Here is a 12,875-nt window from a genome sequence, read left to right on the forward strand (position 1 = left end):
TGACTGAGCCACCCAGGCACTCCTATCCTAATATTTTCTTTATACTCCTTTTGTGGGACTCTTAGTTGTATAAGTTGGATGTTGAAACTCCTAGATTGCTATTTTACTTAATCTTTTATATTTGTTACCTTTTATATGATGTGTTCTTTTTACTTTGCATGCTTAGAGATGTCCTTTCTTCAGTATCTTGTTCCTACTTGCCCTACAGAATTTTTTCAAATCTTTCTGAATTTGTTAGAGTGCACGCATGCTTTCTCTCTCTCAATTATCTTTTACCCTTTTGAATTACTTTAAGCTATAATTTTTAAAGTTGGAGAGTGAATTTTTAAAGTTCATTGGAGAGGTAGCAAGGTGTAGTGGCTATGAATATGGACCCTGGAGCCTGACTGCCTAGGTTCATACCTCAGCCACTCTGTTGTCTGGAGCAATTTACTTAACCTCTCTGTGTCAGTTTTCACATAATGAAAAAGGGATTATTTTTTAAACAAAATTTTTTTTAATGTTTTATTTATTTTTGAGACAGAGAGAGAGCATGAGCAGGGGAGGGTCAGAGACAGAGGGAGACGCAGAATCGGAAGCAGGCTCCAGGCTCTGAGCTGTCAGCACAGAGCCCGACGTGGGGCTTGGACTCACTAACTGTGAGATCATGACCTGAGCTGAAGTCGGACGCTTAACCGACTGAGCCACCCAGGCGCCCCCCCAAAAAAAGGGATTATTATACTACCTGCTTCATAAGATTGTTGTGAGGATTGAATGTATTAGTATATATATTTTTTTAATGTTTACTTATTTTGAGGGGGGGAGGGAGGGGAAAAGAGAGAGGGAGAGAGAGAATCCCAAGCTATAAGCATGGAGCCCAATGCAGGGCTGGATCCCATGAACCCGTGAGATCATGACCTGAGCCAAAATCAAGAATCACATGCTTAGCCCACTGAGCCACCCAGGCGCCCCTGTATTAGCACATTTAAAATACTTAGAACACAGCACTCTCAACAATAGCCAAATTATGGAAAGAGCCTAAATGTCCATCAACTGATGAATGGATAAAGAAATTGTGGTTTATATACACAATGGAGTACTACATGGCAATGAGAAAGAATGAAATATGGCCCTTTGTAGCAATGTGGATGGAACTGGAGAGTGTGGTGCTAAGTGAAATAAGCCATACAGAGAAAGACAGATGCCATATGTTTTCACTCTTATGTGGATCCTGAGAAACTTAACAGAAACCCATGGGGGAGGGGAAGGAAAAAAGAAAAAAAAGAGGTTAGAGTGGGAGAGAGCCAAAGCATAAGAGACTTAAAAACTGAGAACAAACTGAGGGTTGATGGGTGGGAGGGAGGGGGTGGGTGATGAGTATTGAGGAGGGCACCTTTTGGGATGAGCACTGGGTGTTGTATGGAAACCAATTTCACAATAAATTTCATATATTGAAAAAAAATACTTAGAGTGCTTAGCACATAAGTGTTTATGAACAATGGCTATCCCTATTATTATTTTTATTATATAATTTACTTAATTATCCCATCATAATTAGACTATAGCTTTTTTCTAATTTTAATTCTAAGCATTGTATACACAGAACTTTTTCTATATTTAAGAAAATTTTTTTTAATGTATATGTATTTTTGAGAGAGAGAAAGAGTGCAAGCAGGGGAGGGGCAGAGAGAGAAGAAGACGTAGAATCTGAAGTAGGGTCCAGGCTCTGAGCTGTCAGCATAGAGCTTGACGTGGGGCTTGAACTCACGAACCACAAGATCATGACCTGAGCCAAAGTTGATGCTTAACTGACTGAGCCACCCAGGCGCCCCAAACTTTTTCTGCATTTTGAGTCTGGGTCTAAGAGTATGAATTTTGGGGAATGATGGTGGTTATATAGTTTTGTATGTTAATTGTGTACCCACCACTGTGTTGAATATATTGTATATTGACTTATTTATCCTGACACCCCCATGAGAGAGGTGGTATTATTCTAGATAAAGATACCTAGACTTAGATCAAGTAACTTGTCTGAGGTTATACTGTAGTACATGGTATAGTACCACAGTAAGTGGTATTTCTTCAGATTTGGAGGAAATTGAGAAGAGTTAAGTGCACTCGCCCCAAGTTGGTAGCCTGGGGATAGAAAGGGACAGACATGAGAATAGTTGCAAAGTAAGAATTAAAAGATCTGATCATTGCTTGATTGATTCAGGCACAAGGCACAAGATAGGGATATTTAACGTGTTTGGAAATTTTTATTTTTTAAAAACCAGAATGAAAAGAATACTGTTTTTCCAATAGCTAAAGCAAAGATCTTTGATGTGCCTCTATTAGTCTAGCCTATTGTAGGGTCAGCCCCACCCAAATCATATGAATTGGAAGTGAGTGATGAGGGGGTGATTCTGCTAAACAAAAACTGAAGCCTGCTATTAGCAGAAGGGCAGTAGATACTAGGTAAATTGAAATAATATCTCTCTGCAGTACCTATCCTTTAAGATTTCATTTGGAATGTGGGGTTGTCCAAGCAACAGCTGGCACAGATCAGGATTTGGTTGAGTTTTATTGTTACTTGTGGAGACAACTGATTATTTTGTTATTTAATAATACAGTTGGGTTTTTTTTTTTAAGTTTCTTTATTCATTTTGAGAGAGAGAGACAGAGAGAGTGCACACAAGCTGGGAAGGGGAAGAGAGAGAGGGAAGGAGAGAGAATCCCAAGCAGGCTCTGTACCACCAGCATAGAGCCCCACATGGTGCTTGATCTCACGATATCATGACCTGAGCTGAAATCAAGAGTTGGATGCTTAACTAACTGAGCCACTCAGGCACCCCAATAATACAGTTTAATTTGAGATTTATCCTTTTATTTTTTAACATGCATGCTAAAAATGTAATGTTAGCATTTACAGAAGAAGGGGGCTGCGGATATGAGTATATTTTATATATTATATTAAGATATAAAAATACTTACATCCCTAGTGTCCCCTTCTTAGGTAAATAATAACATACTGTGTATGCTTTCTTTACCTTGTTTTTTTCACTTAACATTCTATCCTGGAGATCCCAGCAGACAGTGTATAGAGATCTTCTTCATTCCCTTTTCTAGCAGTATAGTATTCCATTTTGTAGATTTCCCCTGCCCCTAGATTTTATTCAAATGGTCTTCTATTACTGGAATTTGGGTTGCTTCTAGTACAAATAGCACTGCAGTGATTGCCTTTATATATGTATTTATTTGTATTTTGATAATATATCTGTGAGATAGATTTTTAGATGTGGGACTGCTAGGCTAAAGGGTAAATACATAGGTAATTTTTCTAGGTACTGTCAAATTACTTTCTTAGGGGTTGTGCTATTTTGCATTCCCACCAACAGTGTGTCATAGTATCACTTTCCTTACATTCTTGCTGTAAGAATATGTTGTCAAACTTTTGTTTTTTTGGTAATGTCATAGTGAGAAGAAGTGGTATTGTAGTTTAGCTATAATTAGTATTTCTCTTATTATTAAAAAGGATAATCTTTGCATTTTTAACTGCTTCTTCTTATTCCCTGACATCTCTTTTTGCTCCTTACACAGTTTTGTGTGTGGTTTTCTCATGAATTAGCCTCTTTTTAATGTTCTTCCATTTTCTTGGAATCAGACGCATCTGTGAGCTTTGTTCTCTTTCAGGTAGGACCAATCTACTTCGAACATTGGAATGCATGTAGTGCATAGTACTATGCATCTATGGCTGTTGCATATATGTTTAAAAACATTATTTTATGAAGTATCGTTTTGAATTTTGCTGTGTAACTTGTGAAATTCTTGCTCTCTCAACTAAGTAGAAACTACTTGAATTCCTTTTCACTGAAATTAGAAAGCAGATCTCATGGATAGAATATTTTTTACGTTGGTTATTCTGAATCTAAATATGTTAGTTTTGAGGGATGGTGCTTGGTCTGTAATGTCTTGTAAGTTTTTAATTTCTAAAGTTTATTTTGAGAGAGAGCAAGCTGGGAGGGGCAGGGGGGGAAGAGAGGGAGGGAGGGAGGGAGAGAGAGAGAGGAGAGAGAGGAGAGAGAGGAGAGAGAGAGAATATATCCCAAGCAAGCAGGCTCCACATGGCTTCAACTCATGAACCGTGAGAACCTGAGCCGAAATCTAGAGTCAGATGCTTAACCAACTGAGCCACCCAGGTGCCCTTTAAGTTTTTAATTTAAATTCTGGTTAGTTAACGTACTACAGTGTAATATTAATTTCAGGCGTACAATTTAGTGACCAAACACTTACATAAACACCTGGTGCTCATCACACCATGTGCATTCTTTAATCCCCATCACCTGTTTGACCCATCTTCCCACCCTCCTCCCTTCTGGTAACCATCAATTCTCTATGGTTAAGAGTCTGTTTCTTGGTTTGCCCTCTCTCTCTCTCTCTCTCTCTCTCTCTCTCTCTCTCTCTCTCTCTCTCTCTCTCTCTCTCTCTCTCTCTCTCTCTCTCTCTCTCTCTCTCTTTCTCTCTCCCTCTCCCCCTCTCCTCTCCCCCATTTTACTTACTTATTTTGCTTAAGTTTCACATAGGAATGAAATAATGTGGTATTTCTCTTTCTCTGACAGACTTATTTCACTTAGCATTAATACTCTGCAGCTCCATCCATGTCATTGCAAATGACAAGATTTCATTCTTTTTTATGGCTGAGTGATAGGCCATTATTTATATATACCACATCTTCTTTATCCATTCCTTAGTCGTTGGACACTTGGGCCTTTTCCATAATTTGGCAATTGTAAATAATGCTGCTATAAATGTTGGGGTACGTGTATCCCTTTGAATTAGTATTTTTGTATTCTTTGTATAAATACCTAGTAATGCAATTGCTGGATTGTAGGGTGGTTCTGTTTTTTTTTTTAATTTTTATTTTTAACGTTTATTCATTTTTCGAGAGACAGAGACTGAGCATGAGCAGGGGAGGGGCAGAGAGAGAGAGGGAGTCACAGAATCTGAAGCAGGCTCCAAGCTCTGAGCTGTCAGCACAGAGCCTGACATGGGGCTCGAACTCACTCATGAGCAGTGAGATCATGACCTGAGCTGAAGTCAGACGCCCAACCAACTGAGTCACCCAGGTACCCCTGGGTGGTTTTATTTTTAACCTTTTGAAGAACCTCCATACTGTTTTCCAGAGTGGCTGCACCAGTTTGCATTCCCACCAGTAGTGCAAAAGAGATCCTTTCTCTCCGCATCCTCGCTAACATCTGTTGTTGCCTGAGTTGTTAATGTTAGCCATTCTCACAGGTGTGAGGTGGTATCTCATTGTGGTTTTGATTTGTATTTCCATGATGATCAGTGAAGTTGAGCATCATTTCATGTGTCTGTTGGTCATCTGGATGTCTTCGTTGGAAAAATGTCTATTCATGTTTTCTGCCCATTTTTAATTGGATTATTTGTTTTTTGGGTATTGAGTTTTATAAGTTCTTTATAGATTTTGGATACTGACTCTTTATCCACATTTGTCATTTGCAAATATCTTCTCCCATTCCGTAGGTTGCCTTTTAGTCTCATTGTTTCTTTCGCTGTGCAGAAACTTTTTATTTTGTCGTAGTACCAGTACTTTGTTTTTGTTTCCCTTGCCTCAGGAGACATATCTGGTAAGAAGTTGCTGTAGCCAGTGTCAAAGACCAATGCTATGGCTTGTGTTCTCCTCTAGGATTTTAATGGATTCCTATCTCACATTTAGGTCTTTCATCCATTTTGAATTTATTTTTGTGTAAGGTGTAAGAAAGTGGTCCAGTTTCATTTTTGCATGTTGCTGTCCAGTTCTCCCAACACCATTTGTTGAAGATGCTATCTTTTTTCAATTGGATATTCCTTTCTGCTTTGATGAAGATTAATTGACCATATAGTTGTGGGGCTAGGTCTGACATTTTAAGTCCATCATTTGTGATGTGGTGTGTTTCAAAAACTGGAGCCCATAAATAAAAGGTTTTATTTGTACCATAAGTAAGACACACACTTCTATCAAGCCAAAACATATTTTTAAAGCATAATAATATGCTTAACATATCATATGAAACTATTTGAAAGCAAAGGTAATCATCTCTGCCTGCCTTCCCTTTTAATCTCACCATTCTGGGGTAAACCATTATAAACAGGTTTTATTCATATGAATACATATAAAAATTATATAAATGGATTTTTTTTATGAAATAAAATTATAGTGTACATAAGGCTGTGCAGTTTGCTTCCTTTTTTAAAAACTTAATGTATCATGAATATCCCTGAAAATTACATATAGTATATATAGATCTCTTCTTATCCTAGATCTCATTATGCACACGTGTGTACCCATGCATGCAATGTTACATGAATGGGATTAGTATAAGTGCTTTTCATTTGTGTTTTTTTCTTTTTCTCCCATGACCTATGATTACACTTTGGTTTGTGTACTCCTCTGCTACTCTCTATATTCATATAATCATGTACAAACATACTATAGTTACAGGTTCATTTAAGCTTCTCTCTCTCTCTTCCTCCCTGTCCCTCTTTCCCTTTCTTCCTTCCTTGTTTTTGGTCATTGTTTGCTTTTACCAAATGAGATCACCTTTCCCTGCTCTCTACCTCAGTAATATTTCTAAGTCCTAACCAGTAGTTCTGATTCAGTAGTTTTCAACCATGATGCACATTAGAATCATTACAGCCTCCTTAAGGTAAATCTGTGCCTAGGTGCCACTATAGATTAAAGAAAAGTCTTTGGGAGTGGAATTCAGACATAGGGAGCTTTAGAAAGTTCACAGCTGATTCTAATGTGCAGCCAAAGTTGAGTACCACTGTTCTAATTTAGTGTTTCTTTTCCTTTCTTTTCTTTATTTTGGGGCAAGCAGAGAAAGCCCATAATAGTGCATAATAAAGTAATTTACTCAGCCATGTCTTTATTATTGGACATTCACTTTATTTTCAGTTTGTTTTTTATTCTGTTTTAACTAACAATGCTGCAGTAAACAGCCAGCCTAATTTTCTGAAATTGAAATATCGCTATATGTATCTACTCTTTGATAGCCACTAGATGGAGATAAGTGTTTATTTTTTGTTTTAATATTTGTTAACCAATAGTTTATAAAGATCCAGCTACAGTGATATAAATGTGACATTTAACTCATAGTTTTTTCATGTGTTGCCAGTTAAAAGTACAAAAAGTTCTTTTTCTTGGAACTTTTGGTTTTAGGAATTTGACATTTTCCTCCAAGGTAAATTTAGTCTCACCATATGATCCAGCCATCATGCTGTTAGGTTATTTACCCAATTGATGTAAAAACATAGATCTACACAAAAATCTGAACGAGTGTTTATAGAAGCTTTATTTGTAATCACTCAAAACTGGAAGTAGCCAAGATGTTTTTCAGTAGATGAATGGATGAACAAACTGGTACATCCATACACTGGAGAACTATTCAGCAATAAAAAGGAATAAACTGTTATGCCATACAAAGACATGGATGAATCTTAAATTCATATTGCTTAGTGCAAATAGTCAGTCTGAAAAGGCTATATACTGTATGTTTCCAATTATATGGCATTTTGGAAAGGCCAAAACTATAGAGATGGTGAACAAATCAGTGGTGACCAGGGTTGGGGAAGGGACTTAAGTAAGTGAAGCACAAAGTATTTTTTAGAGCAGTGAAATTATTCTGTATAAGACTATATGGTTGGATACATAACTATGCATTTTGTCAAAAGCCGTAGAATTTTACAACAGAGTGAATTTTAATGTATGCAAATTTAAAAAGTCACTTAAGAGGTTGAAGGTCCCAGAATGGACTTCAGAATGTGGCAAGAGGCTCTAACTGTATTTTAAATACACAAAACAGCCTCATTTAGGGGAAGGGGAGAAAAGAGGCTAAGTAACTTTGGAAATTAGTGAAGTCTAGAATACTGAAGATAAAAGGAACTATACATCGACACTGAGGTTGATAACATGCCTTCTGTGGAAGTATGGGTTAACTATTCTGCAACTGCTACCCTAATATACTGAGATTGAACAATTAGGTAAATAGATGGTGGCCTGATGGGACCTGGATTTCTCACTACTGGAGTGGTAGGTTATAGATAAGAGAAGGCTAAAATGATCCATGTAGTAATAGATTAGAGTTGGAGACTGAAAGTGCTCCCAGTAGCCAAGTTGGCACAGTTTATGCAAGGAAATAAAGTAGTGTTGGATTATAACCCTGAGTACAAAATAAATATCCATGAATTCATACTTATATAAATAAATGATTGAATGAATGAAGACGAATAGACAAATTTCCCATGCAGAGGAATTCCAAACCATTTATGTAGATAACTCAACCTTCAAGCAGGTAGAACAACTCTCTACTCCTTAAGTGTAGGCTGTGCTTAGTGACTTCTTTCCAAAAAGTACAGTGTGGAATGGGGGAAAGTAATGTTACAGTAGAGAAAGTTGGCAAGCACTACCTTAACTAGGTGTTCCAGGTAAATATTGATAGTGATGTCGTGTTGATAATATGACATTGGTATGATGTGATGAGAATGGTACTTTACCTCAGTGGTCTTGTTCTTAAAACCCATAACCTAGGACTAATCTTGAGAAAAGCATTATCCAAGTTACAGTTGAGGAACATAGACATTATGGTGCATATATCCCTTTAAATCTGTATTTTTGTATTCTTTGGGTAAATATCTTATAGTGCAATTGCTGGATCATAGGGTAGTTCTATTTTTAGTTTTAAGGAAGCTCCATACTGCTGACCAGTTTGCATTCCCACTAACAGTGCAAGAGGGTTCCCCTTTCTCCACATCCTTGCCACGTGTTTCTTGTGTTGTTAATTTTATCCATTCTGACAGGTGTGAGGTGGTACCTCATCGTGGTTTGGTTTGTATTTCCCTGAGAATGAGTGATGTTGAGCATCTTTTCATGTGTCTGTTAGCCATATGGATGTCTTCTTTGGAAAAGTATCTATTCATGTCTTCTGCACATTTCTTCACTGGGTTATTTGTTTTTTTGGGTGTTGAGTTTGTTAAGTTCTTTATAGATTTTTGGATACTGACCAAATACATTCAGCTAATGTGATTTGCAAATATCCTCTCCCATTTTGTAGGCTGCCTTTTAGTTTTTTTGATTGTTTACTTTGCTGTGCAGAAATTTTTCTATCTTGATGAAGTCCCAGTAGTTCATGTTTGCTTTTGTTTCCCTTGACTTCAGTGATGTTTCTAGTAAGAAGTTGTTCCAGCTGAGGTCAAAGAGGTTGCTGCCTGTGTTCTTCTCTAGGATTTTGCTGATTTCCTGTCTCACATTTAGGTCTTTCATCTATTTTGAGTTTATTTTTGTGTATGCTGTAAGAAAGTGGTTCAGTTTCATTCTTTTGCATGCTGCCATCCAGTTTTCCCAGCACCGTTTGTTGAAGAGACTTTTTTTGCCATTGGATATTCTTTCCTTTGTCAAAGATTAGTTGACCATATAGTTGTGGGTCACAGAATTTTTTGAACTTAATTTTTTTCCCTGTATTTTCATTGAAGAAAGATTTTTCTCCTCAGAAATTAAGACCTGCAACTTTTTCCCCCCAGATTCTCCTGAGAACGATATTCCTATGGAGATCGCAACAGCAGAGCCACAAGTTTCTGAGGCAGTATATGATTGTGTTATTTGTGGACAAAGTGGCCCCTCCTCTGAAGACCGACCTACAGGATTGGTTGTACTATTACAAGCATCCTCAGGTAAAATCAAAGTAATTTTTCGGTGGGAACATTTTAGAGCCAAAGTATATACAACAGATTAATAAATACCTGTATTAATAAATTAATATCTTTGGATATACTATAGATCTATATGGCAAGGATCAATTTAGATCTGTATAGCAAAGATTTTTAACATGGCTTTATCTGACTTTCCTGGACATGAGCGTTAGAAGAAGCCCTTAACAGAGAAGTCTTTCTATATGTTACACAGTCTTTTTCCTTAAAGTGTGATGGTATATTATCAATGGTAGGTGGCCAATAACTGAGTTTAGCTTTCTTGACAGTTTAATTGTTTTAAAATTGGAAAGCAGTTTAAGCCCAGAAATACTGTCAGTTTAAATATTTTAATTACATAAGGCACATTCAGGTAGGTTTGCCTTTATTTTTTGAACTACTAGAAGCAGTCATTCTTTTTTTTAAATTTTTTTAGTTTATTTTTTGAGAGAGCAGGGGAGGGATAGAGAGAGAGAGAGAGAGAGAATGAGAGAGAATCACAAGCAGGCTCCACACTGTCAGTGCAGAGCCTAATGTGAGGCTCGAGCTCATGAACCATGAGATCATGACCGAAATGAAGAGTCGGAAGCTTAACCAACTGAACCAACGAGGTGCCCCTATAAGCAGTCATTCTTGAAACAGCCTGCTGAATGATATGTTTGCCAATGTATAGTTAAAAAAATTTTCTTTGAAAAATTTTTGAAGGATTTGTCTGAATGCCCTTCATCCTCTCCCATACTGAAGTATTTTAAGGTGTGATAGCTCTTACACACTTTTGTCCCAATGAATTCAATCCATTTTCAGCAGGAGTTTGTGTGAAGCAAAGAGAAAATAAAATTCTTACACATTTCTCTCAAGCCTTTTTTTCTAGGGTGTTTATTCTCTGAATTAGTAAAGTGGAAAGAGAAATGGCTTCAAATACAGGTATTGCTTGACATAATCTGGTCAAGTTTGTTGCTTTCTTTTAACTATAGAGATAATATTGACCTCCGAGGATTATTGTACTTGTTAAGTAACGTAGTATAGGCAAAAGGATCTAATATGATGTCTAGTAATTAGTTTCTCCTCTTGTGACTTTTCTTGCTTAAAAATAAAATTGATTTGGGAAACCCCAGTTGAATAGAACATTGGAGTAGAGCTGTCAAGATCAGAAATGCTGACTAAAAAGGAAATGTGTGGGAGTATTGACTAGTTTTGTAGCTATTTCTGTTTTCTACTATTGTGAGGAAAGTAGCATATTAGATTTTTGCCACTTTTTATAACTTCTTCTCCAAATACTTTATAATCATCAATGTAATGTTTTGTTTATTCCTTCATTCATTCATTCCACATATATTTATTGAGAACCTAGGTACAAGATACTGTCATAATAAGAAACAAGGCAAAACAAAATCTCTGTCCTATGCAGAGTTTTGGTTTTTGTTGTTTTAATCTTTTTTATTATTTTATATTTAGGTTACTTTCACCAGATTGTCACTTCATTTAATCCTTTTTACAATTTTGCATACTAGCTAAACTTATTAATGTTAGATAATTCTACTATAACATAGCTCTTTTATCTTTTATAGATAGAAGGAAGTGAATAAAAACTAACATTAAAAAGTGTTAAATCTGAAGAGTGATTTTAATTGGGAACTGTGGCAGGTGAAATCTCTGGCTGTTTCCTTCCTTTCTTTCTGAGCCTCACACACCTACTGACATCGTGCCTTTTACCCCTTTTTATTTTTCCTTACTTCTGACTTCTTTTTTTATTTTGATCTCTTTTTATCTATTTACATTTGGATATGGAACATTTCAACCGCACAATGAAGTAAAGAAATTAGTAAAATTAACTTCCATGTCTCCATCAGTCTTTAATAGTGACAGATTGGCTAATCTTATTTATCCCACCTCCTCAGAATTATATTGAAGAACATTCCAGATATTATTTCAGTTCATCTGTAAACATGTCACTGTTTCAGTTAAAAAGAAAGTTCATTTTTTTTAGATATAGCCCAGTCACTTGTAAGTAAATTAGTTCCTCAGTATAGTAAAATACCTCGTCAGTGTTTAAAATTCCCCAATTGTGGGGCGCCTGGGTGGCTCAGTAGGTTGGGCATCCGACTTCAGTTCAGGTCATGATCTCACGGTCCGTGAGTTTGAGTCCCGCGTCGGGCTCTGTGCTGACCACTCAGAGCCTGGAGCCTGTTTCAGATTCTGTGTCTCCCTCTCTCTCTCTGACCCTCCCCTGTTCATGCTCTGTCTCTCTCTGTCTCAAAAATAAATAAACGTTAAAAAAAATTTTTTTTAATAAAAAAAAATAAAATTCCCCAGTTGTTTCTTATTTACTTTATTTAATTAATTAATTTATACTTATTGGATCTCCTTGTAGTCTTTTAATTAATAAGCTCCCTTTTCATCTCCCCTCTTCCTTCTCCCTTCCCCCAAATAGGGGCCCTCCTATCCACATACGTTTTACTTTTTTGAAGAAATTAAGTCTTTTAAGAATGTTTTGAATTTTACTGAATTTATCTCTATGATGTTTACCTAGTTCTTCTGTCCACTCTGTTTTCTCTGTTTTTGAAATATTCGCAATGAATTGTGATTATTGGCTAGATTCATCAGTTCATCCACAAATCTTTCTCTTTTTTTGTTTATTAGCTGAAATACTTCTATAAAAGAAATTTTACTTCATCAACTATTTTGATTACTCTGAGACATAAATTATACGCAAAAGGCAGGGTAAATACTGTATTCTTTCCCTTAGATAGTGCTCAAAATATTGAGGTAGCCATTCCTTAGCACTTTCCCAAAATAATTAATTAGTACTTTTTAAATCATTATGATAGGTTGCAATTAGTTTCTCATTGAGGATCACATTCTTCCCTCTTTGTTCAGTTGGAGCCTCTTCAAGTTACTTCCTCAGTTCTTTTGACACAACTCATGTAGACTTCAAACTTTACATTTTCTGGCATGGCAAGTTATACATTTCTGACCCAGGAATCAGCCATTTCTCTAAGAAGCCCTACTTTCTTTTAGTGGGAAATGGTATTTGGAGACCACAGTCTGGGTGCTGGGTGTGCTTATTGCCCTAGACCTTTTTTATGGCCATTGAGTCTTTATTGGCCTACTTTGAAACCATGCATCAAAGAAAAGTCCCATGATATCTCCCCTTAGTCTAACATTTGACTTGT

The 12,875-nt window shown here is 36.6% G+C and overlaps 1 protein-coding gene across 6 annotated transcripts in view; it reads left to right on the forward strand.

The window, feature by feature from the left end:
* The window catches only part of UBR3 (ubiquitin protein ligase E3 component n-recognin 3), a 241,425-nt gene that overhangs the window by 137,042 nt on the left and 91,508 nt on the right, over window positions 1–12,875 (forward strand). For all 6 annotated transcript variants that reach the window (XR_006712948.1, XM_045480147.1, XM_045480143.1 and 3 more), the window contains one exon: window positions 9,538–9,687. Coding sequence is in view for 5 of the 6 variants with exons in the window: in XM_045480147.1 (XP_045336103.1) it covers window positions 9,538–9,687 (150 nt within the window). In the remaining variant the exon portion in view is untranslated. The remainder of the gene's footprint in view (window positions 1–9,537; window positions 9,688–12,875) is intronic.

This window comes from Leopardus geoffroyi, chromosome C1, assembly GCF_018350155.1.
Source record: "Leopardus geoffroyi isolate Oge1 chromosome C1, O.geoffroyi_Oge1_pat1.0, whole genome shotgun sequence".
In the NCBI taxonomy this organism is placed as follows: domain Eukaryota; kingdom Metazoa; phylum Chordata; class Mammalia; order Carnivora; family Felidae; genus Leopardus; species Leopardus geoffroyi.